The sequence below is a fragment of the Spermophilus citellus genome (assembly GCF_964194105.1).
Source record: "Spermophilus citellus genome assembly, chromosome: 4".
Lineage (NCBI taxonomy): Eukaryota > Metazoa > Chordata > Mammalia > Rodentia > Sciuridae > Spermophilus > Spermophilus citellus.
Window position 1 is genome coordinate 224,919,226 of NC_138185.1, and position 27,516 is coordinate 224,946,741.

Genomic DNA, 27,516 nt, shown 5'->3' on the forward strand with positions numbered 1-27,516 from the left:
AAGGCCTATTCACAGTACCAAATCCTCAGGCTCCTCTCTAAGTGTTCATACTTTGTGAAACATGACTGATGGACCTCATGCCAAGACCTCTCCCAGGTGGGCAGCTGGCTAGCACAGCCTCTTGGGCCCCGTACTGCCCATCACTCTGTAGCTGGTTCCGGTAGCCTTGCATCTAGGCCTGCAGTGGAGCCTACGACAGGACAGCAGCAGCCCAGCCAAAGGCTAGCCAGGGGCATCCAGATTATAAGGTGTCTGACTGTCCACTTTTATGATAGTTGGATTTTAGTACAGCAAAGGCAGAGAAGAGAGAAATCCTAAGAAATGCTACTATTAGGTGCTTTTCATAGGTCAGCTTGCACAGTAAGAAATCCTCACTTGCTCTCAAAATACTTCTGTCACATGCAGTCTTTTATTGGGGCCATACTTTTATTTCTCTGACAGCATTTGCTCTTTGGACCACAGAACCTTGGCTTCATAAGGCTAAAGCCCACATTGCCCAGGACGATATTTCTGGGCAGGTATGGCAGAATTGAACAGGCATGTACACCCTGCGTTATTTTGTGATGCGAAGTGACATTGGTGCATGTGCTCTCTGCAAGTCAGTCTTCCCTCTGGGTCCATAGTCTTTGTGCAGGGTCTTATGTCTGTCTGAGCCCCTCACTCAGCTGAGCATGTAGCTTGGCAAAAAAGGAAAAAGCAGAGCAGAAAAAGAAAGAGAAAAGAAAATGGGCTGGGGCTATACTCATGGTCCTAGTAAGTCCAGGTGATGCTGGCCTGGCTAGATTCATGCTTTGGTTCCCAGTATGGCCAAAAAAAAAAAAAAAAAAAAAGGGCTGAGGATGGGTCAACAGTGGTGGAGTGCTTACCTAATAAGTTCAGGGGAACTAAATCAAAGAAAATCTGCCAGAGGCAGTGGCACACGCCTGTAATTCCAGAGGCTCGGAAGGCTGAGGCAGGAGGATCATGAGTTCAAGGCCAGCCTCAGCAACTTAGCAAGGCCCTGAGCAACTTAGCAAGACTCTGTCTCAAAAAAAAAAAATACAAAAAGGGCTGCGGAAGTGGTTCAGAGGTTAAGCACCCCTGGGTTCAGTCCAAAAACGAAAGCAAACCTGGGACTGCCAGTTACTGTCCAGAACCTTGGACAGTTGTATGACTGTCATATGACTGTATGACAGGACCTGTTTCCTCATCTGTAAAAAGAATGGAGGAATCAGAAGTAGTGATTTCCTGAGGTTTTCCTGGCCATAAATTCTACAGGTAAGTCTTATTTGGTGAATTAAAGTTAAAATAGGGCTGGGGATGTGGCTCAAGCGATAGCACGCTCGCCTGGTGTGCGTGCGGCCCGGGTTCGATCCTCAGCACCACATACCAACAAAGATGTTGTGTCCGCCAAGAACTAAAAAATAAATATTAAAAAAATTCTCTCTCTCTCTCTCTCCCTCTCTCACTCTCTCTTTAAAAAAAAAAAAGTTAAAATAGTCTTGGGCTGATAAGTTAAGGTTCCGAGTAGCTCAGCTGTAGCTCAGTGGTGGAGCGCTTGCCTGGCATGTGTGAAGCCCTGGGTTCAATCCTCAGCACTGCATATAAATAAATAAATAAAATGAAAGCTCCATTGACAACTAAAAAAAAAAAAAAAAATAGTTCAAAAAAAAGTTTAAATGGTCTTGATAACTTAGATAAGTAGTATGTTAATGATTAAATGTAAAGAAGCTAAAACAACACCACAATTAAACATTTATTCAATTCCACAGCATACACAGTCCCATGGAATGTGCATGGTTTGGGATCAGAGGATTTCTCACTGGCCTGTCCCATCCGGGACATGCAGACCATGGCTGTGTTTTTGTTGGCAGTTTTCATTTCCATGATGCCAAACTTTACCCAGTTGACGTGCTCATAAAAATCTAAATACAAATAGGTATAAAGTAAAAATATGTAATGAGGGGTTTTCTACATCAAGGTGAGTGACCTGTAAAGTATACTTAACTCACAAAAATCGGACCCCTCAGTCACTCTGCTCAGGAACTCATCAGGTCAGGAATGACAGGTAGACGAGGCAGAAAGGAAGGGTGGCCGCAGCAGGGGTGAGCACCCCTGGAGAGGCCACAGAAGCTGCCATGTGGTCCAGAACCCCACGAAGGCTGGTGGGCAGCCAGGCCAGAGAGAAGGCTCTGGTCCTGGGCACAACACCAGGTCCCACCCACTGGGGGACAGGGAAGACGTCAGTGGTCTGGAGCCAAGCTAAGTGGGAAGGTCACAGGGCCCGGTGCCCTGTCTCCAGCAGCATGCTCTCCAGATGCAGCTTGCTGCTGCTCTCCACGTAGGGCTGGTGCAGCCACATTGACAGGTAGCTCAGGATGAGGTCCCGGTCCACCGTGTGCGCCAGCTCTGCACCCACAGTGCGCTTCAGGAGCAGCTCCTGCCTATACATGTCTGAGAGCTGGAGGGAAACCTCATCTGAAACAGAAGCAAGTCTCCCTCACCAGCAGCCACGCTTTCAGAGGCTCCTGGTGAAAAGCCAGAACCAACAGCAGCACCGCAGTAGAGGAGGAGGAGTGTGTCCATCACTCTGGCTGGTGCCAGTTAGGAACATTAGCTATGCAGCAAGGAGCACGAGATCAAAAATAAGCACAGGCCTTTGTGTTAACCTGTAGGTGACCTGCAGTGACCATGACAGGAGAATTGCTCAAACTGACAGTATTACAACCAGCTTGTTAGGCCAGGCAATTTTGTTCTTTTCTCCCTTCCTTCAGCAACTTAGCAAGACCCTGTCTCAAAAAAAAATTTAAAAAGGGGGCAGGGTGCTGGGGATGTTGCTCAGTGGTAAAGCACCCCAGGTTAATCCCCAGTCACAGAAAGAAAAAAAAGTGCTTTAAAGCGCTTAAGTGATGGATTACATTTTTCTCAATAGTCCTTTCCCATGAGGTTGGCTGCAGTCATCTTGAATAAACAGACAAAACAATTTCTTCCTCAATTAAAAAAGAATAAATAAAAGAGGAATTTCTGCCTCCACAGAGGAGGTGGACTTCATTCTATTGGGTTTAAAGAGTCAAGAACAGCAACTTGCATCATAAGTCTCTATGTTGAATTTTCTTTGCTGTTAGTAATTAGAGCTAAGAAGAAATGTTCATTCTAAGATGCCTTCATCTAATCTAAATGGTACTAAATCCTCTCCTGACCTCTATCCTCCTAAACATGAACTCACAAGAACTACTTACAGAAGTGGGTCGTAGGCCACGTGTGAAACAAAGGGGGCCGAGCACTCTCCTCCCCATAATGGTAATTTTCTAGTTCACAAATTCCCTTGGTAGTTGAAGACAGCTTTTCCATTTTCACCAGTATTTTGGTCTGAAAAGATATTAATTTGGAATATGCGAACATTATTTGAAATCTAAATATTATTTGAAAACTGAAATCAGTTTCAAATTCACTAGATTTCAAAGCTAAGTACTTCTGTGGAGGCCCAAACTGTAATAACCAAATGCTACTAACTCCACGGAGAGCAAATTTGCAGGGCAATGGACAGCTGCTATGGTTTCATCAGTTTGGATTACTTCCCCAATAAGCCCCGGATTTCCAGTCTTGGAGTAGAGAACGTGCTGTCTTCCACTGCACTACAATTAAACAGCATGTTTCAGCAAGACCTGGAGAATTCCAGGGCAGGGTCTGCTGCTCTTATGGGACCAAACATGGGAGAGAAGCATAAAACAAACTAATTTCTGACTCAGATACTGAGGGCCTGTTGAGGCTATTTCCTTATTTATAAAACGATGGTACTGAATGGCAGCCTGCTCACTTGACACAGGAGGAAATGGCAGTGCTTCAGCGGACCCCAGGCTCCAACCTGAGCCGCTTCACAGCCCCCTTCGCACAGCCACCCCTGCTGCGCACGTGAGACAGCACAGAGCGGGCCAGTGTGGTGTCTGCCTTCATGGGGGAGGACGAGGGAGTGACTACTAGAAGCCCCTAGTGGAGCTATATGAGTGGTTGTTAAATAAAATAAACAGAAGGGGCTGGGATACAGCTCATTGGTAGAGGGCTTGCCTCGCATGCACAAGGCCCTGGGTTCAATCCCCAGCACCACACACACACAAAAAGGTTAAAATAAATAGAAGAAACTAGGATTTCAGATTTAAGTAGCACAGGCCTACTAAGATCAAACTTCTAACTCCTGGCATAACTGACTTTATGAGCATGGGGTGGGGAAATAAAAAACATATGAATCATCAAAATCTTAATTTCTTGCACTTGGTCCTTCCAACCACCTCGAATTACCTCTGAAGGGGCATGCACTAAATTTAGGTAACATTGATTTTTTTTTAAATATTTATTTTTAATTTTTTTTTAAGGTGGACACAATATCTCCATTTAATTTAATTTAATTTTATTTTATCAGTCTTTTTTTTTTAAAAGAGAGAGTGAGACAGAGAGAGAGAGAGAGAGAGAGAGAGAGAGAAATTTTTTAATATTTATTTTCTAGTTTTCGGTGGACACAACATCCTTGTTTGTATGTGGTGCTGAGGATCGAACCTGGGCCGCACACATGCCAGGCGAGCGCCTATCACTTGAGCCACATCCCCAGCCCCTCCATTTTATTTTTATGTGGTGCTGAGGATCGAACCCAGTACCTCACGTGTCTTAGGCGAGCACTCTACCACTTGAGCCACAACCCCAGCCTGGTAACGTTGATTTTTAAAGATTCCTTTCTTGAATCTTAGGTTTGATATTTCAATGGGCCCAACCCCAAGAGGCAGGACTCATCACTTCTGTTTCATAGCTGAGAAAACTGCTCAAGGTTGAACTAGGGAAGAATAAGGCCAAACTTGAATAGAAATAAGGCCTTTTGTCCCCAAGTCTCTCAACACCCAATCCTTTGTGCTTTCCTCTGCATCCTGTGGCAACTTCCTGACTCTAAGAAAAACTTACAAAGATGAAGAAAGTGAGGAAAATCCTGGAGCCATGACCCTGTGCTAGAAGGGCCATGCCCAATTTTGCAGCTTGGCCATCAATAGGGACAAGGTCATGTATGTACGAACTGATAGCATGTTAGCAGCAGACCACGCTCACACTTCAGCATTGAGAGTGTCTCCAGAAGCGAACCCAGACTGAGTCCAGCTCAGGCAAAGGAGTGTACCAACACCCAAGGTCAAATTTATTAAAGACTATTGAGCAGAATGCAGTTGCACACACCTATAATCCCAGCGGCAGAGGAGGCTGAGACAGAAGGATCACCAGTTCAAAGCCAGCCTGAGCAACTCAGTGAGACCCTGTCTCTAAATAAAATACAAAATAGGGCTGGGGATGTGGCTCAGTGGTCAAGTGCCCGAGTTCAATCCCTGGTATCCCCACCCATCCCCCTAAATAAAGACTACTGAAGCTGAGTCTGGGAAATTATTCTCTCCAAATGCTGGGAGGAAAATAGGAAAAAAATAATATTAACAGCTTTACAATCTCAGCATTCGGTTTTTGAACATAGAATGAGGACTTATTATTCTAAGACTGAGGCAGGACGTGCACAAGATGGGCCTGGAACATCTTTCAATGCCAGCAAATGCAGAGTGTTCACAAAATCCACAACCAAACCAAACTTCACTGTGAAGAGAGACTTTCAAAGGGACATATGAGCCAACTGCATTCCCAATGGCCAAAGTAGGGACAATCTGAGCAAGAAATAAAGTAGATTTGGATCACAACCCAAAGTATAAAGTAAATAGAAGTCCAAACTGATATAGATGACAAATTGAATAATTAACAAATAAGGGAGAAGAGACAAAGTTCCCATGTAGAAGAATTACAAATAATGTCTATACATACTCTGTCCTCAGGAGGTGCTTACATTTCAAATGATTGGAAATAAATCAAAAGAAAAATGGAATTTTGTGATACATGAAAATCATGTGAAATTCAAATTCTGCATCCACCAATAGTTTTATGGGAACATAGTCACATCCATTTGCTTATATATACTGCCATTGCCCTATGAGGCAGAGTTGAGCAGTATGAGGACAGAGATGGTCTGGCCCATGAAGCCTAAAACATTCGCTCTGTGGACTCTGGAAGTGGACGAACTGCCCTGGACAATGTACTGTGCAGAAAGAGTGGGTGTCCAGAGCCACATCTTGGGGAACATCAAAATTTGTGGGACGGGGGGGCTGGTGCTGGTGCTCAGCGGTAGCGCACTTGCCTGGCATGTGTGAATAACTGGATTTGATTCTTGGCACTGCATATAAATAAAGGTCTATCAACAACTAAAAGATGGGCCCAACCCCAAGAGGCAGGACTCATCACTTCTGTTCCAAAATTTAAAAAAAAAAAAAAAAAAAAAAAATTGTGGGATGGGTAGAGGAAGAGAGCATCAGAGAAGCCTGAGAAGCAAAGAATTACCAATGGTGTTAAATGCCAGAAATGGTCGAACAAACCCCAAAGAGGTCCACTGGACCCAGTGACAGTGACCACAAGTGGCCAGTAGGTCTTACCAAACCATCCAAGGTGGCCTGTAGTTCCTCACATAGCACCTCAAGCTCCTTATCATATCGTGGATACATCTTTTCTTCATTTCCATTGGAAGCTGGGCTGCTGCTATTTAATTCTATCTTGTCTTTACTCCTGGATAAAATAGCAAATAATGGGTTAAAGTCCATGATGTGCATGGCAATTCTAGGAGAGCACAGGCTGGTGAAACCAGCAGGGAGCCAGGGGGTGAAGGCTCTGCCAGTAGACAGAGGCAAGCTGCGGGGTGTTCAGTATTTTAAAATTATAACTTTGAGAAATTAAGAACTTATACAGGAAAATGCAAAAATAAAGCAGATCTGGGTTGTAGCTCAGTGGTAGAGCGCTCGCCTAGTACACGTGAGGCAATGGGTTTGATCCTGAGCACCACACAAAAATAAATAAAATAAAGGTATTACATCCATCTTCAACTAAAAAAAATAAAATAAAGCAAAGCCTTTAATTAGAATTTGCAACTGCTAATAATTTTTCATAAGTCCCTTGTCTTTTTTAAGAAATAAAATAAATTGGGTGTGGTGATGCACACCTGTAGCCCCAGCTATTTGGGAAGACCAGGCAGGAGGACCACTTGAGCCCAAGAGTTCGAGATCAGCCTGGGCAATGCAATGAGTGATACCTAGTTTCAACAATGACAACAACAACAAGAGCAGGAAGAAAAATTTTAAAAAACAAGGAAAATGTAACAGTCTAAACATGAAGTCTCATTACTTACCACCCAACCATTCGTCCTAGAAGGTGCCAGTACTGTGAGTTAAGCCTGTATCACGGTGTTTTTCCTTCAATACTGGAGATTGAACCCAGGGATGCTCTACCACTGAGCTACATCCCCAGCCCTTTTTATGTTTTATTTTGTGACAGGGTCTTGGTAAGTTGCCCAGGCCGGCCTTGAACTTGTGATCTTATTGCCTTGGCCTCCTCAATGGCTGGGATGACAGCAGTATACTACCATGTCTGGTCCTTTAATCTATTTTTATAAGTTCATACACAGATGTAACCATGAATAATACATAGCATAACTTTGTATTTAAAATGGATATATACAATAAGTAGTGGGGTGTGGTAGTACACACCTGTAATCCCAGTGACTCGGGAGGCTGAAGCAGGAGGATCGTAAGTTGGAGGCCAGCCTCATTAACTTAGCAAGGCTCTAAGCAACTCAGCAAGACCCTGTCCCAAAATAAAAAATAAAAAGGGCTGGGGATGAAGCTCCATGATTAAGGGAACCCCTCCAAAAAATGTGTATACACAATAAATAAACATAAGCTCAAGTACTTAAAAAAATGCTCATATACACTTCATACTTGCATATATAATTTACTGCTTTTCTTGCTTACTATTTTATTTTTAAATTCATTTATCCTGATAAGTTCTTACCCTAAAAGACTCCCATGACTCTTCTGCCCAATGGTTAAGGGTGAAGGTTCAGAGTGTGAGGAACTCTAAATGTACTTACAATAAACTGATTTTCAAGTTGGCAATGTTATTTGCGGTGGTAAAACCTGCATCACTGAGGGTTTCCCATTTCAGGATTAAATTGTGCCAGTCAGCTGCATTGTCCTTAATTTTTCTTGCACTGACTGACAAGACAGGCTTTCTGGGTGTTGTAATTCCAAGAGTCTTTGCTGTAGGAGTAAGAGAAACAATTATTATGGAAAACATGATCATAGTCGGAGGGCACATGTCTTATTAACTGTCAACAAACTGACATTCTATTTTTAAAGATTTTTCTTACTTATACATGGACACAATATCTTTGTTTTGTTTATTTATTTTTATGTGGTGAGAAGGATTGAACCCAGGGCCTCACATGGGCAAGGCAAGCGCTCTGCCACTGAGCCACAACCCCAGCCCCAAACTAACATTCTTTGTCAACTAGACAAATAAATGTCACAAAAGCTAAGAGGTCTGGATAAACATGAAAGTTTCTAAAACAAGAAAAGCCAAAACTTTTAAAAATTACTTAAGACACATCAGATATAGCTGATGCTTTCCTAGCTTAATGGCTCCACAAAATTGGTTTTTACTTTTTTTTTTTTTTAAAGAGAGAGAGAATTTTTATATTTTTTAAAAAAGTTTTTTGGGTCTGGGGATGTGGCTCAAGCGGTAGCGCGCTCGCCTGGTGTGCGTGCGGCCCGGGGTCGATCCCCAGCACCACATACGAACAAAGATGTTGTATCCGCCGAGAACTAAGAAAAAATAAATAAATATTAAAATTCTCTCTCTCTCTCTCTCTGTCCTCCTCTCTCTCACTCTTTTAAAAAAAAAAAAAAGTTTTTTGGCGGACACAATATCTTTGTTTGTATGTGGTGCTGAGGATTGAACCCGGGCCGCACGCATGCCAGGCGAGCGCGCTACCGCTTGAACCACATCCCCAGCCCTCCACAAAGTTTTGACCTTAGCATTTTAACTACTTTCAAAGGCTGGAAGTGAAGTTGTAACTCTCTGCGAGAACCCTTGGATGGCTCCCATTCCATTTCCTAAAGGATAATCTGGCTTGACTCCTTAGTACTCCCACTCTCCAGTCTCAGGCACTTTGTTCAGAGACGTGTGGCTCACTGGAGCTTCTAAGATACTGAGAAGGAAGGACACCAGAGATGCAAAGGGAATCCTGACGAGACCGCCTCTGCCTTTCCTGGGGCTCAGGAGGAAGTTCCGGCTCCGTCAGGCCCTGGCACTCTTGGCAATACCAGTTTTCATGATCTCCAGTTAAAGTGAACCTAGCAGTTTTTGTGCGTTGGATTGTTGTTCTGGTACTGGGGATTGAACCGAGGGGTGCTTTACCACTTGAGCCACATCCCCAGCCCTTTTGAGACAGGGTCCTGCCACATTGCTTAGGGCATTGCTAAGTGGCTAAGAATGGTCTGGAACTCACAAACTTCCTACCTCAGCTCCTGAGTCACTGGGATTACAAATGTGTACCACTGTGCCAAACTTCTAGCAGCTCCTGAAAAGGCCTCTGCACATGCGTTTTTCTTCTAAAAGCTCCTTCCTTCTCAGGCTAGTGCTGCCTCCCTCAAGCCAAACCCAGATCCCACTGTCTGGAGGAAGCAGTCCCCACACCACCAAGAGCCTCCTGGGCAGTTTGTTCTACCCCAGCACCCCTTCTCCACTAAGAACTTCATGGCCCTGGAGGAATACAGAACACACAAAAGTTGTATGGTTTGGAGGGTAGACTAATAAAAATAGTATCTGCTTCACAGTGTTGCTGAGAGTAGATGCCTATGTAATGCTGTGAGGGGCTGGCCCATGGCAAGGGTCAGTATATCATCTGATGTCCAAGGCCCTGTTATCCAAGTCTGCACACCCTTCTTCAGCTTGATCCTTTCTCACTTGCAATCCGTGCCTCAGTGCTGGGTCTGTATAAGCTTCAACATGAATTAGAATGTTTCTGCTATTAGTATGTCTTCAATCACCTGGCATTCTAGAGGGTTCTTCTTTTAAGTATATTGATTCTTCATTCACTCTGAAACAACTAATGTTTGCTGGCTGCCTACAATATGCCAGGCATGAAGGATGAAGTGCCTGAATAAGATAGCCATTGCTGTGGAAATGACTTTCCAAAGGGGCGAGAGATGATAAATGACCAAGAACCAGTCCAGATTCAGTATGGCTAGGATAAAATGGAGGGGAGCGGGTAGTATGTTAAGAGGGGACCTCACAATTAGAACCTTGCATGCCAAGACAGGAAGTTTGGGCTTGTTCTATGTACAATGGAGAGCAAGCAGTGTGCTTGGAGGAGGGCAATGGCATGATCTTAGATTTTTAGAAAGTCATTTCCATAAAGTCTCCTGGATCCCCCAAGGTGGGTTAGGACTCACTGCAGTAGTAACTGGAACATCCTATGCTTCAGCGAGGTGCCTCAGTCCCTGTTGGACTGAGTCCAACCAGAATAGGCTCTGTTTATCTTGTTCCCTTTCATACCTTCTGCACATAGTAGGTGCTGAATAAAATGTGTTAGGTGGAGGAGTTGCTCTTATCATCATCTGTACTGAAATTGTCTAAAGTTTTCTCTTCCCCAGTAGGGGTTCCTGAGGATGAGGATCCCATCTGATTCATTGTCTGCTTGCCAGGCACCTAGTGAGAAATTGATGTGACTCCTTTTTGAAAAAGCTTCTACCTCAAGGCCTGTCCAAGGAAGGGGGCGTGGCCCTTGTCCTTCGAAAAACCCACAGAGCATTCCTAGGCACATAACCACACCGCTGAGTTGTTTGTCTGCAAATAACAGGAGAGATCTGCTGCACCAGGTGTCCCTGACTCAGTTAGGCTAGGTGAGAACCCATAGCAACCTCCTAGCAACCACCAATCGGCATGAGACAGGGAAAATACCTGGGATGCCAAATGACCCCCCCAGTAGTTTATGGTGGTGGATAACATGTTGGGAAACCATGTAGTTCAGCACGTACTCCCCTCGTGGCTTAAACCAATCAGTTCAAACAAATCCCCCTCTTGTACTAACCAAACATCCCTACCCAACTTATACCCGCCATTGAATGTGCTAATCAATGTTAAGAGTTGTTGTTTGATTTTCCCGCGGTATGGAATGATTTGCTGTGTGATGTTGTGACACATAGAGTATCCCCCCAAAACCTATAAAATCTCACTGGACAAAGCACCAGGGCTTACTCCCTGGGACAGCTGCGTCAGAAACGGTTGTGAGTCCAGGCTGGAGCTTGCAATAAAGACTCTTGTGTGATTGCATCAGAATCGGCTCCTGGAGGTCTATTGGGGTCCCACGAATCTGGCATTATACTAGTACATACTTAGGAACCAAAAAACAGCTTCAACTTCAAGAAACTCACAGGCTAGTAGGGAGAGACAGTAATCAGAGCCACAGAACAGGGCAGATGAGGCATAACCCAGTGGTTAAGTTACTTATTCCCTTCATGCGAGGGCTTCTCACTGCAAAATGGAGCTGACTTAAAACACTACTGGTGCTCAGTGAGCACTCTACAAGCAGAATGTTCTGGCAACCTTCACTGACAGTTCAAGTAAGAGTTTCTGGAGGTGATGGGCATGCAAGGCTTGGCGCCCAATTTGCTCCATTACTGCTATTTATTATTTATTTATTTCTGTGGTACTGAGGTTGAAACCAGGGGCTTTCTACGCACACCTGCCATCCCAGAGATTCGGGAGGCTGAGGCTGGAGGATCCCAAGTTTGAGCCAACCTCAGCAACTTAGAGGACTGTCTCAGAAAATAAAAAAGGACTGAAGATGTAGTTCAGTGGCAGAGAGCCCATAGGCTCAATCCCCAGTGACGCCAAATAAATAAATAATAACGATAATTACCATTCGAGCGTCAGGTTGCTGACACTCCTTTGCACACATCATCCGTTCAGCTGTCACTCCACACGTGAAAAAACCGAGGCGCAGCAAAGATGGCCCCAGCCGACCACAGAGGCTGCGCGGGGCCGGCACACCGGGCTGGGCAAGGCACCACAGCACTTAATCAAGGCGGCCCGGCCCGCGACCAAAAGCCTGGCGCCCATAGCCTGGCGCCCATAGCCTCCCCAACCCGGAATCTAGCCCTCTCACGCACCTTCCATGCGGGCGGCAGAAATCCCGGGAAGGAGACCCAAGCCCCGCCCACTCACAGGAAGCGCTAGCGTCACTTCCGCCCCGCCCGCCGCCACTTGTGGCTCGGCCGCTCTAGCCCCCGGCGGAGTCGGTTGTCGCTCGCCAGGCCGGCCCGGTTGCCCAGGGAACGGGCTCCCGGCGGCCCCCGCGGCCCGGAGTCCATCCCCGCCTCCTCGGGCCCCGCGGGGCCGACGAGTCCGGAGGGGCTGCCGCGGGAGGTGAGTCCGGCCACGCCGAGGGCGGCCGACGTCCCCTCGCCTCAGCCCTGGGGTCCCCACCGCCTGCTCGCCGGCTGCCCTGAGCTACCGTCCGCCCGCGCGCAGCGGCGGGGACCCAGCACCCTAGCACACGGAGCGCCTGGCAGAGGCCCGCGGGCCGCAGAGGGGACTCGGCGGAGCCCGGTCCTCCGACACCGCCCCGGGCCCGCTCCGCGAGCCCCTGCTCTTCCCCCTCGCTGCCCAGGTGCCCACCCGCCTCGGGGCTCCTGGCGCCTCAGCCGCGTGATTGACGTTGTGATCCGTCCCCCGGGCCGCCCAGCCCGGGTCCCTGCCTCCGCCCGCCCCCGCCTCAGCAGGCTTTGACTCCTAGGTGTTGAGTGACTCCCCTCTCAATCCCTTTATAAGGCAGAGTGGGGTACTCTGGAGTCAGAACCGGGGTCGGGTCACAGCGCTGCCACTTCCCTCTCTAAGCTTCCGTTTCATCTCAGTAAAGTGGAGATAACAGCGTCTTGTCGGGGGAGGTGGGAGGATTAAGTGGGCCAGTGCCCGCAGTAAAGCAGTGCTTGGTGCAGGGATCTCAATAAATAGCCCTGCTGTCATCCCGTCCATCGGTGCTGCCCTCTCTTTCTGATACTGGGGATTGAGCCCAGGGGTGCTCTACTACTGAGCAGCACTCCTAGTCCCCGCCCTGAGACAGGCCTTGCTCTGTTGCTGAGCCTGGCCTCGAACTTGTGATCTTCCTGCTTCAGCCTTGTAGTTCTCTTTTTCTTTCCACTGGTCCCTTCTTATGTCTTCTGACTTTCTCATTACTTTAGTTTCTCCCACTTGACTTCCATTTCTCTTACCTGCTCTTTGTTTTCCAGCTCTTTCTCACTGAGATAGGGGAGTTTTATTCTGTTGTCACTTCTGTTCGGTTTGTTGGCAGAATGTGGGATACACCCTCTTCTCATCTATTGGGATGATGAGTTGCACTTGGGGTTGACTGCTTCCTTGCAGCCAAGGTCTTGGAATCTTTAAGGAAGGGAATTCTGGGAAATTCCGATGGCCAGATCCCAGGCATGGGCAGAATCTGACCATGAAGCTGCTATAGCCCCTTGTCACTATTGAGTCCTGGTCTTTTAACTGTAAGAATTTTTTAACTTTCCTACACCCAGATATAATGCATGTTGATAGACCTCTGACCTTGCTTTTTTGGTGACTTGATTTACATTCAGTATTTGTTCATTCAGCAGGTAGTTATTGGAGTATGTTTTGTGCCAGCTATTGTGCCAGGCCCTAAGGATACTGTGGTTTGCCATGTGGGCCCAGTTGCTGCCCTCAGGGAGCTCTGGTCTGGCCTTTGAACTTTCCAGTGTGAGAATCAACTGCTGCCATAGGGTCTGCTCCACTTGAGTTTCATGACCCACCTGGAAACCAGTGATGGACAAGATGGAATAAGGAGAGTTTCTTCTGCAGGATTTATGAAGAAGCTTTCTCTAGGTTTAAGTTATTTTGTAGCCACATCATCTTTTTTCATCCTAAGTTTGTTTTCAGTTTTTCTTTTAGAGAAGTTAACACTTCAGGTTTAAGGAGGAGGTCAACTTATTTTAGCCTCTATATAATTTGACAAAATGGCTACTGTAACTTAGTGGGGGAAAAGGAAGGAAATGGCATCAAGCAGAGTAATTAATCGAGTTGGATAGATAAGGAGCAAATCAGGAAATCCTTATACACATAATGAAAATGAGCTTTGGCATCAAGCATGCAGAGATTTCTAGGTACAGTGATACCCAGGGAGCTTGATAGAATCAGGAGGTAGTAGTTAGTGTCTTTGTGAATTGTTGAGGTAGAAGTGAACTGTTGTTCAAAACGTGTGTTCAGTTTAACAAGAAGGTGTTCTTTGATTTGGATGAAAGTATTCCCATGAATTTTTGACACTATCTTATATTTAGGGCTATCATACTTGGGGAAATCTGGCATAATGTTTGAGAGCAATTAATAATAAACAAGTATGGGTTGAGTGTTGATTGTACTATACTTTCTATTGGTCTTTCGAAGCACCACAAAGTATATAGACCCAAAGGACATAAGTAAAGACTAGGAAGAATTCATTGAAGGAAATAGAAAGCAGGTAATGGTGGGGCCTTGTGAAAACTGTTCTCATAAATTTCTGGGAAAGTAGAGAAGGACAAAGTATCTGAGGGTGTCTCGAAGGCTTCCTGATAGAGGAGGACTATATCCTAGGATGTACACGGGTGAATGGGGAAGGGAGGAAAGGGACTTTGCAAATATGTATAGATTGTTGTGTATTCGAGGTCTGTGGTGGATAGTTCATTGCAGCTGGGACCAAGAATGGGGATGGAAGAGTGGTCTGGGAGGAGTTAGAGACATCTTTTTGTCAAAATGTCCATGTTTGGGTTAGGCTTTAGCCTGTGAGCACTGGTTATCTAGCAGGAATGGGAGCAGGGAAGTGACAGAATTTCATCTTGAATCCCATTCTGTTCTGCCATAGAATTTATTTACTTGTTAATTTTCCTTTTTAGTAGTAAGGATTGAACCCAGGGGTACTTAACCACTGAGCCACATTTTCAGCCCCATTTCTTTTTTATAATTATTAGATTTTGATGGACCTTTGTTTTATTTACTTATTTATATGTGGTGCTGAGAATCGAACCCAGTGCCTCATGCATGCTAGGCAAGTGCTCTACCATTGAATCACAACCCCAGTCCCTATTTATTTTTTATTTTAAAAATTTGGGAGAGTTACTGGTGATTGAACCCAGAGGCACTTAACCACTGAGCCACATCCCCAGCCCTTTTTTCACTAAGGTTTTTAGGGCCTCACTACGTTGCTGAGACTGATCTTAAAATCTTCTTGCCTCAGCCTCCTAAGTCTCTAGGATTACAGGCATGTACCACCACACCAAGTTTTATTATTTATTTTTTGGGGGGTGGGTACCAGGGATTGAACTCAAGGGCACTCAACCACTGAGCCACATTCCCAGCCCTATTTTGTATTTTATTTAGAGACAGGGTCTCACTGAGTTGCTTAGTGCCTTACCATTGCTGAGGCTGGCTTTGAACTGGTGATCCTCCTGTCTCATCCTCCTGACTCAGCCTCCTGAGCTGCTGGGATTACAGGTATGCACCACCGTGCCCAGCTTTATTGTTAGTTTTTTTTAGTTGTAGATGGACACAATACCTTTATTTATTTATTTATGTGGTGCCGAGGATCAAACCCAGTGCCTCACATGTGCTAGACAATCACTCTACCACTGGGCTACAACTTCAGTCTCTTTATTTTTTATTTGAAATAGCATCTCACTAAATTGCGTAGGGCCTTGCTCAGTTGCTGAAGCTGGCCTGGAACTTGTGATCCTCCTGCCTCAGCCTTTTGAGTCATGGGTTTACATGCATACGCTATCAAAACCAGCCTGCCATAGAATTTAACAATTAAAATAATTATTGGTGTTGTAGCCAGACTTTCAAAATAAATTGTATAGCCAGATGGGGTGTCGTATGCCTATAATCCCTGCCACTTGGGAGGTTGAGGCAGGAAGATAACAAGATGGAGGTTAGTCTCAGCAAGTTAATGAGACCATATCTGAAAATAAAAAATAAAAGGATTGGGGTAAAACACTCCTGCATTCAATCCCAGTACAAACAAAACAAACAACAACAGCAACAAAAAAAACCCTATAGCATTTGAAGAGCTAAAAATACTGAAATATGCCTGCAGGCCTAATCAGACACAGGGCATCTCTCTCTACTTGCTGATTGTCCATCAGAGCTGTGACTGAGTTGGCAAGGACCCAGGACTTGGAAAAGACCTAGATTCAAGTCTCAGCTGAGTCTCGTGATCCTCCATCCCCCAGCACCTTTTTCTACAAGTTCGGGATGATGCCACCCGCTTTCTAGGGTAGGGCAAAGATTTAAGGAGTGACCTTGTTAAGCATGTTGTGCTGGATAAAGATGGAGTATCTTGATTCAGGGAAGGTTGGAATCCAGAATGCAAAGAGGCCTGGGGCTCCTTGTGGCACAGGTGTGAGGTGCTAAGCTTCTGGTACTAAGGTGGCTGTAGGCACTGTAGGACCTGTTCATCCCAGCTCATTAACACAGGGAGTGCAATTCTGCATCTGGATGGGTTCACTGTTCTAGTACAAAGCAACTGTCCAACCTGTTGTGTTTCAAAGTTCTGAATGTTTTCCGTGAAATGTTCTCTATATTTGCTTTAATCCACACTGATCTCTCCTTCATCTCATCGAGACCCATGGATTAGCACCTGATTACTTATGGTTCTGTGTCTCACTCTTTCATCGCCTTCCTGTCTGAATCTTAAGCTACTTGAGAACAACATAAAAACAGAGGCAAGTACATATTGAATTACATTTTGAACTAAAATGCTCAAATATAATCTCAATAACATCTCCTTTACTTTCTCCGTTTAAGCTCCAGCTATAATTTTTACGTGCCTGAAAGTTTCATGTTCCTACAAGTTTAGAAATTACCTCTTCTCAGTATGGATGGGTATTAAAGACCTGTAATCCTTCTGTAGCCCCTAGGTTTCCCTAGATGATAAATCATCATTCCTCTTCCTGCCTGAAGATTGTCTCTGGAAACCTGGGCCATGGCATCGATATCGGAGCCTGTTACATTCAGAGAGTTCTGCCCTTTGTACTATCTTCTCAATGCCATCCCCACAAAGATCCAGAAGGGTTTCCGCTCTATCATGGTCTACCTCACAGCGCTCGATACCAACCAGGACTACATCGCAGTGGGCAGCAGCATTGGCATGCTCTATCTGTACTGCAGGCACCTCAGCCAGATGAAGAAGTACAACTTTGAGGTGAGAATTGCTTTTCTTGCATCTTAGTGTGCCTGCGCTGTGTCTGGTGTTTAACACACTGATGTTCTGGGAGGGGTAATTCTAATTTGCTAGAATAAGGCTCCATACTTTGCCCAAACAATACTTTAGAACTATCTTTGAGGTTTTTTTTTTTTTTAGTTATAGGTGGACACAATACCTTTATTTTATTATTTTTATGTAGTGCTGAGTATTGAACCCAGTGCCTCACACATGCTAGGCGAGCACTCTATCACTGAGCTACAATCCCAGCCCTAATTGAGTTGTTTTTAACTTTTAACATTGTTTTTTTTTTTTTTTTTAAAGAGAGAGTGAGAGAGGAGAGAGAGAGAGAGAGAGAGAGAATTTTTAATATTTATTTTTTAGTTCTCGGCAGACACAACATCTTTGTTGGTATGTGGTGCTGAGGATCGAACCCGGGCCGCACGCATGCCAGGCGAGCGCACTACCACTTGAGCCACATCCCCAGCCCTTAACATTGTTTTTAACTTTTTTCCTGTCTCCAAAAAAAATCTTGCATCTTTTTTGTTTTTTTGTGGTACAAGGGATTGAACTCAGGGGCACTCGACCACGGAGCCACATCCCCAGCCCTATTTTTTATTTTATTTAGAGACAGGGTCTCATTGAGTTACTTACTGCTTCACTGTTGCTGAGGCTTGCTTTGAACTGGTGATCCTCCTGCCTCAGCCTCCCGAACCTCTGGGATTACATGTGTACGCCAACACGCCCCCCTCTTGTATCATTTTATTTTATTTTATTTATTTATTTATTTTAATTAATTAATTAATTTTTTTTTTAGTTTTCAGTGGACATAACATCTTTGTTTGTATGTGGTGCTGAGGATCGAACCCAGGCCGCACGCATGCCAGGCGAGTGCGCTACCATTTGAGCCACGTCCCCAGCCCCTCTTGTATCATTTTAAAAGAGCATTTTAGTGTTTAATACTTTTAGTGTTGAAAATAGGTATTTGTTTCCTAAATGTTTTATTCTCAAAGTGCCCTCACTAATTAACTTGAATGATCTTTAGTTATTCTATGATATTATCATGAAAAAGGATTTATGTCAATATTAATGAATTGCCAGATTATGTACATCTTAAACCAATCTGTGGTAGGTATTCTTTTTTTTTTTTTTTTTTTTTTGGCAGTACTGGGGATTGGACCCAGGGTGCTCTACTACTGAGCTGCATCTCCAGCCCTTTTATTTTTTATTTTGATATAGAGTCTTGCCAAGTTGCAGAGGCTGGTAGTGAACATTGGATCCTCTTGCCTCAGCCTCCCAAGTAGCTGGGATGACAATTGTGCATGCCTTGTGCCTATCCTGAGAATCTATGTTCTACACTGTTGTTGACTCGGGCATCTCTGTGTTATCGATGTTGGTGGGGACATTGTTTGACCGTGGTACAGTTGGCACCACGTATTGATGGACTGTAATCTGATTCATCCATTTAGTCAGTATCTGTATTGAGTACATAGCTTTTCTGAGGCTCAAAGATGATCAGGTTTGATATTTACCACAAGAACTTGTGGGACTCTGTTCTGCCTGTGGTTAGAGGCTTTTATGGTCTAAGAAAGGGTTTTTGTATTTAGGAGAATACAGACACTTCAGTTTTAATCAGCATTCAATGTATTAAATTTTAGATTGCAAAAGTTTTTTTTTTTTAACTCTGTGCTTGTTTTAAAATAACGGAAATGGTTAGCACACATGTAGCCCAAACTGTATGCCAGGGATTATTTTAAACCTTTATATATGTTATCTCATATTATCTGTACAAACATTCCACAAAGTCACTGTTGTTATTATTTGCATTTACTAGGAAGACAGCCGAAGCAGAGTGTAGCCTAGCTGCCCGAGACTGGGAAGTTACTGACTGGCAGCACCTTGTTCAAATTTGGGCATACTGGAATTTGCATTAATGTGTTTGCGTAAAAATTAGAACTCCCAATGCTCCTTTTCTTTGCATAAATCTCATGGATTTGACTGATCACATTCCCTCGAACACAGGGACCATTACACAACTAATCTTTGTAGCTATGAATTTAGTGTATCTGAAATCTCTCAAATACTTTAAACACTTAACAAAGAAGATTTATGAAACTGACAATGAACCCCAGCAGGATGAATCAAAGAAATCTATACTTAGAGACACTGTGATCAAACTGTTAAAGACTGTTAAGGGAAAATGTTAAAAAGGTCTGGAGAAGAGCAACATGCTATGTGTACCTGCCAGGAAGCAGGGATGTGAATAATGCAGGTTTCCTGTTGGAAGCCCTGAGGCTAGAAGACAGCAGTGTGGCCTTCTGGTGTGCTGAGAGAATTGCCAGGCCATCGTTCTGTACTCAGGGGAAATACGTGTCAAAAAAGAAGGTGAAACAAAAGTGCTGTCAGAGGAGGGAAAAGTCATGTAGACTTTACTGGTTGAACATCCCTAATCTGAAAATCCAAAAATCGAGATACTCCAAAACCCAAAATTTGTTGAGCATTGCATTAGCTTTTGTATATGGGTTTTGGGTTTTTGGATTAGGGCTGTTCAATCTGTATTATAAAGTCTTTCCTAATAAATTATAAAGTCTTTCCTAATAAATTCTGTGGACAGCTGGACATGAATATAGAAGAAAATGAAGCTAAGTGCCAGCCTTACTTGATGTGGTAATTTTGTCAGCACTTCAAAAGCACTTAGGGCTGGAGAAGTAGCTCAGTGGTAGAGCTTGCCCAGTGTGTGCCAGCCCAGGTTCAACCTCCAGCACCTGGAAAGAAAGTTCGTCTCACAAGTGCTGAGGCTTCAGCTGGCAGTCTGCGTGTTTCCTCTTCACATGTCTCTCATCCTCCTTGAAATTCTCTGGTGACAGCCCAGCCAGGCTCCTTCCTTCAACTCCGGCAACATCCTCTCTGCTGGTTTACTGTAGAGTCAAGAAAGGCATTCTAGAAAAGCAGACACTGTATGTAACTTTCAGTTCATTAAAGGTTGTGTTATCACTCAAACTTGAAGCAGTTGTTCTTTGTTAGTAAAGAAGGAAAATACTGACACAATCTTGTGAATTTTTATCTTATTTGGTTTTCTTAAATATTTAAAAACACTCCAGATCTACTAGTTATTTACTATGGTGGCAATTTCTGCTCAACGTTGACTTTGATCCAGCAGAAGCAGCTCAAAAAGAAAGCTTTGTTGGGCTTTACAGTTCCCACGAGTCTGCTCATCAAGAGCGCTTTGTCCTGACATGGCTTTTCTGGGGGGTAGAGGAGATGCTGCCTGCCAAGGAGCCTGAGAGGTTAGCCGATGCCAGCCTACTGGTGAGGGTTGTCCAGAACATCACTCCTGGTGCTTTTCAAATCAAGATTCTTTTCCTTAAATTTTCTGTTTACTGGGTTTCTGTGTGAGATAGTTATGTTGCCACTAGGAAGGCAATAATATGTGTCCCCTAGGAAACTGGACATGAGGGAGGCAGAAGCATGAACATACTCTTGGCAAGATCATCTGAAGAGACAGAAGAACATCATGTAGGCCAGAAGACAGAAGAGAAGAGAATGTGATGGAAGGAATGAGTGGATAGACTGTTGTGTCTCTTGGGAAACTCGGGCCCAGCCACCCGTTTAGTGGGGATGCAGGGAACAGTGACCCCTGGAGTGGCTGGCTCTGGGCAGAGGCCTAGGCTGCCTTGACTTTTGCAGTGGGACGCTTCCCAAGGTCTGCTGACAGGACACTTGTTTGGCCAGAAATGGCTTCCTGCTTGCCGAGTGGCTTTTGGCCTGAAACTTGCTGCCTCTGCTGACTGACCAGTGCGGGGAGCAGGTAGGAGTCATATCTGCAAATGTTCCGGTTTGTGTGGCTGTTGACGTTTTGGCTTAGACTGGAGTCTCTGGTGCATCATTATAAGATTAGCTCCCTGGGCTGATAAAGTGCAGGACCCAGAAACGACAGAGTGTCTGGGTGAGGTCAGTGGAGACCAGGCCCTTTGTGTGCTGTCACAAGTGTGAACAGTGTCAGGCAGGACCACTCACTTCCGTGTTAAAGGGTGCACATGTGTTGGGTGAAGCTGTGGATAAAAGCTTATGAACAATCAATCCTTCCGGAGCAGGGCTTTGGGGAGGCTGCCATTAGGGAGAGGCACATGGGAGCTTCCAGGTGTTGTGAATGGTTCCTTTCCCAAGCCAGGGGCAAACTCCACGAGTGCTCATAGCTGTTCAGACTTTACATGTTATGCTATTTGTAGTCATGTATTTATGGTCTATTTCTTTTTTAAAAATGAAAACAAACCATCAGTGAGGCACTTTGTATTTGGCCAATTGGCATTGTATAGGCAGCAAGCTCACCTGCCTGTCTCTTCTCTGTACCTGTCAGAGCTGACTTCGTCCGCCCGACTTGGATTGGTATTTTAATGACACTGGCTCAGTTTTAAAAAATTATTGTTTGGGCTGGGGATGTGGCTCAAGCGGTAGCGCACTCGCCTAGCGTGCGTGCGGCCCGGGTTCGATCCTCAGCACCACATACAAAAACGAAGATGCTGTGTCCGCCGAGAACTAAGAAAAAATAAATAAATATTAAAATTCTCTCTCTCTGTCCCCCTCTCTCTCACTCTCTCTTTAAAAAAAAAATTATTATTAAATAGTGTTTTAAATGATGGACTGGGTTGGGTGTGGTGGCTCACACCTATAATCCCAGGAACTTGAAAGGCTGAGGTGGGAGGATCCCACCATCGGTTCCAATCTCAGCAACTTAGTGAGGCCCTAAGCAACTTAACAAGATTCTGTCAAAAAACAAAAAGGCCTTGGGCTGTAGCTTGATGGTAGAGCACACTTGGATTCAATCCCCAGTAACAAAAATAAATAAATAAATAAATGATGGTCTGATTTTATGAAATAAAGTGTTAAAAAGATATTAATGGTAGATTAATAATTATTAATGGTGGAGCCTTGAGGGTTAGAGTATGCTAAAAGTGGTATTATGAATCCTGATTCACTCATTAAAAAAAATGAATATTTTATCTTTTTCTTTTATTTTAACCAGGGTTTGAACCCAGGGGCATTTAACCACTGAGCCACATGCCCAGCCCTTTTTATTTTTTTATTTTGAGACAGGATCTCACTGAGTTGCTTAGGGTCTTGCTAAGTTGCTGAAGCTAGCTAGCCTCGAACTTGCAATCCTTCTGCCTCAGCCTCCTGAGTCACTGGGATAATAGATATGTGCTACCATACCTGGCTATGTTACCTCTTTAAAAGATTTTTTGTCAATGTCTAATTTTAATTATTGCCTCCTACTATGGGAGCATAATTGATGGTACCCTAACTGCCATGGCCAAAGCCTAGCACTTACCGGTTGCTCCCTGCCACTGACTGCATACAGCAGGGACACTATGGCAGGAACATTCCTGTGGCTCCAGGCAACCCCACTGACTCGGCCAAAAGTGCGTTGAATTGTACTGGAACCCGAGATTCACCTACTCAGCCTTTTCTTTCCTTCGCCTTAGGTCATGGACCTGCATCTTGAGCTGGCAGTCTCCTTTCCTCTTCTGAGTGCTTCTCCTTCTTCCCCTCATCAATGTTTCCCTAATGGATGTGTTGCCTGTCTAATTCCATCTTGGGTCCTGTTTTTTGGTACACAAACCAATATACCGTAGTCCTCCTTGATCCATAGGAGATACATTTAAAACCCTCAGTGGATGCCTGGAATTGCAGAGAGGACCAAGCCCTAGTTGGACTGTATTTTTTCCTACACATATGTACACATATTTAATGTCTTTTCCATCTTAACTAAGCTTTAAGCACGTTAGTTTATTAGAAAGCACATATTCAAGCACTACACTTGAATACGTGCTTTCTAATAAGATACTGAGGCTCCTTGCCTACCTAAATGATAATTTTGATTTTGAAACCATTTGTTTAGAAAAATTATGCAGCCATTTTGAATTTGTGCTTCGATATGGCAAGAGCGCTAATAGATCATTTTGATTCCTGATGTGGTGATTTTTTACAGTGACAAATTCCCAGGGAAAGTGTTCTCTTGTCAACCTCTTGCTACCGTGTTAAGACTATGTATCTAGGGGCTGGGGTTGTGGTTCAGTAGTAGAGCGCTTGCCTAGCACGTGCAAAGCCATGGGTTCGATCCTCAGCACCACATAAAAATAATAAATAAATAAAGGTATTGTGTTCTACTACAACTAAAAAATAAATTTTAAAAAAAGACTATGTAAAAAAACAACAAAAAAAAAACAAAAACAAAAAAAAAAAAAAAAAAGACTATGTATCTAAAACATATTATTTGTCCTTCCTGCTTCAAAGCAGTGTCAGTGAATCCTGCTAAGGGTACCTTTGGTGTCCTGTTATCCATCTCTAGACTGCAGAAGTGCTATCAGTCTCCGTACTCTCCATAAGCCTCACAAACTGTCCATCAGCAAGCCCTTTGGACTGTCTCATAGAAGCAGAGAGCACAGAGCCATAGTGGGTCCCCTGGAAAGAGTCGTGCTTGTGTGTGAATCCTGACTTTGGATTCTCACTAGCAGTGTTACCTTAGACAAATTGCACAGTGTTACCTTAGACAAATCTTGGAGCTCAGCTCCTAGTTTGTGATGAGGATAGCTGCAGCACCTGTCCTCCTATCTCTGGATTCAGTAAAGCACATGAAGTGCTCAACAAGTTGCCTGGTGCAGGAGAACACACAGGAGAGGTCATCGTGCTATTTTTTTTATTGCCATCACCATTCTGACAGGGTTGGGGTGGGGGTCTTTGTCACGTTTTCACTGCCTTGGTGGCACATTCTGTTTACCACTTTGCTCTTCTAAGGCCCTTGTTAACTCCAGCCCGACTCCTTGCCATGGGCTGCTGGCTGGTTGTCCTGCCTGGTCTCCCTCCCTCCCTCCTCCACTCTACTCCTAGGCAGTGTCATCAGTAACACCTGACTGAGAACACTGGCAGAACCAGGAATCTTCGGGGATCCCTCTGTTCCTTCCCATAGCTTAGGACTCAAGTCTCTTGACCTGTGTCTCAATCTGGCAATAGATGTATTTATAGCCCATGGAAACATTCTGGAAGCTCTGAAGCACTAGATGAAAGGGAGCTCGGCATCACCACCCCACGCACTGGAGGCAGCTCTTCATGTGCACGTCTGCAGAGGCAGATCTGTGAGAGGCTGGGACTGTGACCTACTTTAGTTTATGTAACTGTAGAGCTCACTTGATACCCAGAATGGGGAGGGTATTCTTACCTGTTTGGCAGATTGATAACTGTGATTAAAGTGGTGTGTGGGAGACATTGCTACATATCTTAGCAAGATCAATTTTTCTGAATGAATGATTTCAAAATACAAAATACTCAGATGGGCTGTAAGCCTGAATATCTGTGTGTGCTGCTCATTTATGTTCTTTTAAATAAACTAACCTATGAAGGTCAAGTCAATGTTATTTTATATAATTATTGATCTAAGAACCAAAATGCCAGGAATCAATTTATAAATCGTGTTCAGGTGTCTTATTAGTCCTCTCAGAGAGACTGTGAGACAGGTAGATCACAGGCAGCCATTGCTGCACAGTGATGAAAACTGCCCCTGGGGAGGCGCAGAATGCAGTAGACTTGACTCTGTAACAGATCTTCCGACTTCAGACTCTGTATTTGCTTTTGTTGTTCAGGAAGTACACCTCTTGTAGCTCTTTCATTCTCTCTTAATGAGAGCTCATCATATTCATACTGTTAATCAACATTTTCTCCATTAGAAATGAGTTTTAAAATTTTGTTATTTTGTAGATTAAAAATCCTCAAGCAAGAAAAAAGAATTCTGGGAAGATAGTGGGTAGGAAGCAACTAGTAATTTGTCTCCCCTGCTAGTCAGCAGTTGCACCTGCAGAATGTGTCTGATGTAACTGTTTTGGAACTCTGGAATCTATTAAGGCTTGTGATTTCCAGGGAAGGCTTGAAGGATAAATTGTGGCTAATTTCCGACATTTTGAGCTCTTGACACAATAGCAGATGCTCTTCCCTTGTTCTTAGCTCTGTGAAACACACTTGTGCACATGTTTCTGGAACATCTTGCACATAACTTGTGCCAGGATCCAGGATGGGCTAATAATACTTTGTCTTCTCCATATTTGGGATCTATGCTCTGAATGCTGATTGCTACTTCTGATCACAGAGGTGTGTCCAAAAGGTGGATAGCTGTTGTTATACTTCACCCTGTTGTCACATGTCCCTGACTCTCCAGCTGAAGTGATGTCTAGAGGATTTAAGAGCTAGTGTGTCCTTCTCCCTTCATATTACTCTTTTTTCCCCTTTTGGGACCTGGACACTAGTCATCGAAGATGTGAGCGTGATCTGGCTGACAAGGCCCATGTCACCTTCCTCCCTCACAGCTCTACGTGCGTCCCTCCCAAAACTGTGTGCTCAGTTGGAGAGGACAACCTCCTGCACAGAGGAAACGGCTCTTCAGTAGCTGCACTACTCTGCTAGAATCTTCATCTTTTGTGGTTCATTTGGAGTACAACATAGGATAGTCAACTTACCAGTACTCCATACACATCCAAATGAGGTCTTGCCTGTGGAAACATTGCAAAGCACTATATAAAAGAGGAAAATCAGAATATGACTGTGTAGCCAGGCACCATGGTACACACTTATAATCCCAGCTACTCCAGAGGCTGAGGCAGGAGGATTGCAAGTTCAAGGTTAGCCTCAGCAACTTAATGAGATCCTGTCTCAAAACAAAAAATATAAAGTGTTGGTGATGTGCCTCAATTTGATCCCCAGTAGCAGAAAAAGAAATCCAAAAAAAAAAGAAAGTGTTCCTATCCTAGAAAAAGTATAGACTCAGAAAAGATATGAGAAGACCAGGCTGCCCTTTGGCAGAGAGTCTGCTTACAACAGCAAACAATAAAAGAAAAACAACAATCAGGCAACACCAAAAGTAATAACAACGCCTGCAGAATTTGGGGAAAGAGTAGAATTTGATTTTTTTCCACATTTTTTATTGGTACATTAAAATTTGTACAAAACGATGGGAATTTGTTGTTACGTATTTGTACATGCACACAATATAACAATACAATTTGGCCAGTGTCTCTCCACAGCACCTTCCCCCTCCCACCCTGCTCCTACTCCTTGGTCCCTTTCCTCTACTGATCTCCCTTTGATTTTTCATGAGATCCACCCTCAGCTTTCTTTTTTCCTCTCTAGCTTCCACATATGAGAGAAAACATATGACCCTTGCCCTTCTGAGTTTGACTTAATTTGCTTTAACATAATGGTCTCTAGTTCCACCCATTTTCCTGAAAATGCCCTGATTTCTTTCTTTCTTTTTTTTTTTTTTTTTTCTTTTTGGTATCAGGGCTTGAACCCAGGGGCACTTAACCACTGAGCCATATCCCCAGCCCTTTTTTATATTTTATTTTGAGTCAGTCATGCTAATTGCTTAGGGCTTCACTAAGTTGCAGGGGCTGGCTTTGTACTCATGATCCTCCTGCTTCAGCCTCCTGGGCCACTGGGATTATAGGCATGTGCCATGATGTCCAGCTGCTTCTTTTTTATTTTTTATTTTTTTATGGCTGAATAAAACTTTACTGCGTATATGTATACATCACATTTTCTTTATTCATCTATCCATTGATGGATACCTAGGCTGCTTCATAGTTTGGCTGTTGTGAATGTGCTGCTCTAAACATAGGTATGTATGTATCACTGTAGCATGCTGACTTTAATTCTTTAGGATACATACCCGTGAGTGGCATAGCTGGGTCATATGATAGTTCCATGCCTAGTCTTTTGAGGAATCTCCATACTGATTTCCACAGTGGTTGTACTAATTTATACTCCCACCAACAGTGTAAAGATATAGAGTCTGATTTTCTGACTGACCATATTATTAGATTCAAATGCTAGTTTTCAAAAACAAATTACCAGATATACAAAGAAACAGGAAAATGTGTCCAAAGGGGAAAAGTAAACCAACAGATACAGAAAAAAACAGATGATGGACCTAGACAAAGATTTAAAACAGTTATCTTAAAGAAGCTCAAAAAGCCGGGTGTGGTGGCACATGCCTGTAATCCCAGCAGCTCAGGAGGCTGAGGCAGGAGGATTGCGTGTTCAAAGCCAGCCTCAGCAATTTAGCCAGGTGCTAAGCAACTCAGTGAGAGTCTGTCTTTAATAAAATATAAAATAGGGCTGGGGATGTGGCTCAGTGGTCAAGTGCCCCTGAGTTCAATCCCTGGTACCACCCCCCCCCAAAAAAAAAAGCTCAAAAAATAGGGGCTGAGGATATAGCTCAATTGGTAGAGTGCTTGCCTCACATGCACAAGGCCTGGGTTCAATCCCCAGCACCACATACATGCGCACGCACACACACACACACACACACACACACAAAGCTCAAAAAACTAAAGGAAGATATG

At 44.1% G+C, this 27,516-nt stretch overlaps 2 protein-coding genes across 8 annotated transcripts in view; one reads left to right on the top strand and one right to left on the bottom strand.

Annotated features, from left to right (window-relative positions):
- Positions 1-1,717: 1,717 nt before the first annotated feature.
- Positions 1,718-12,104, bottom strand: CINP (cyclin dependent kinase 2 interacting protein). Of its 2 annotated transcripts, XM_081293375.1 has the most exons (6): positions 11,798-12,041; positions 7,964-8,132; positions 7,581-7,677; positions 6,477-6,606; positions 3,219-3,348; positions 1,718-2,457 (listed from the first exon to the last, which is right to left on the bottom strand). In XM_081293375.1, exons 3-6 carry the CDS (start codon positions 7,640-7,642, stop codon positions 2,255-2,257), a joined length of 525 nt encoding a protein of 174 aa, XP_081149501.1. In that variant the 5' UTR covers positions 7,643-7,677; positions 7,964-8,132; positions 11,798-12,041; the 3' UTR covers positions 1,718-2,254. The 2 variants fall into 2 exon arrangements, with proteins under 2 accessions (XP_081149501.1, XP_081149500.1); XM_081293374.1 differs by lacking the exons at positions 7,581-7,677; positions 11,798-12,041 and adding an exon at positions 12,048-12,104.
- Positions 12,105-12,165: 61 nt separating this feature from the next.
- Positions 12,166-27,516, top strand: part of TECPR2 (tectonin beta-propeller repeat containing 2) — an 83,283-nt gene continuing 67,932 nt past the window's right edge. For 5 of the 6 annotated variants that reach the window (XM_081293341.1, XM_081293345.1, XM_081293343.1 and 2 more), the window contains exons 1-2: positions 12,166-12,303; positions 16,838-17,128. In XM_081293341.1, the coding sequence (XP_081149467.1) occupies positions 16,910-17,128 (219 nt within the window). In that variant the 5' untranslated portion in view covers positions 12,166-12,303; positions 16,838-16,909. Of the gene's footprint in view, positions 12,304-16,511; positions 16,650-16,837; positions 17,129-27,516 lie in introns of those variants that run through there. The other variant, XM_081293342.1, reaches the window with a different exon arrangement.

Coding starts and splice junctions, on each gene's coding strand:
- CINP (XM_081293374.1), bottom strand. Junction 6,607..7,963: donor AACTTGAAAATCAGTTTATT/GTAAGTACATTT, acceptor TATTTTATCCAG/GAGTAAAGACAAGATAGAAT. Junction 2,458..3,218: donor GTGGCCTACGACCCACTTCT/GTAAGTAGTTCT, acceptor CTTCTGTTTCAG/ATGAGGTTTCCCTCCAGCTC.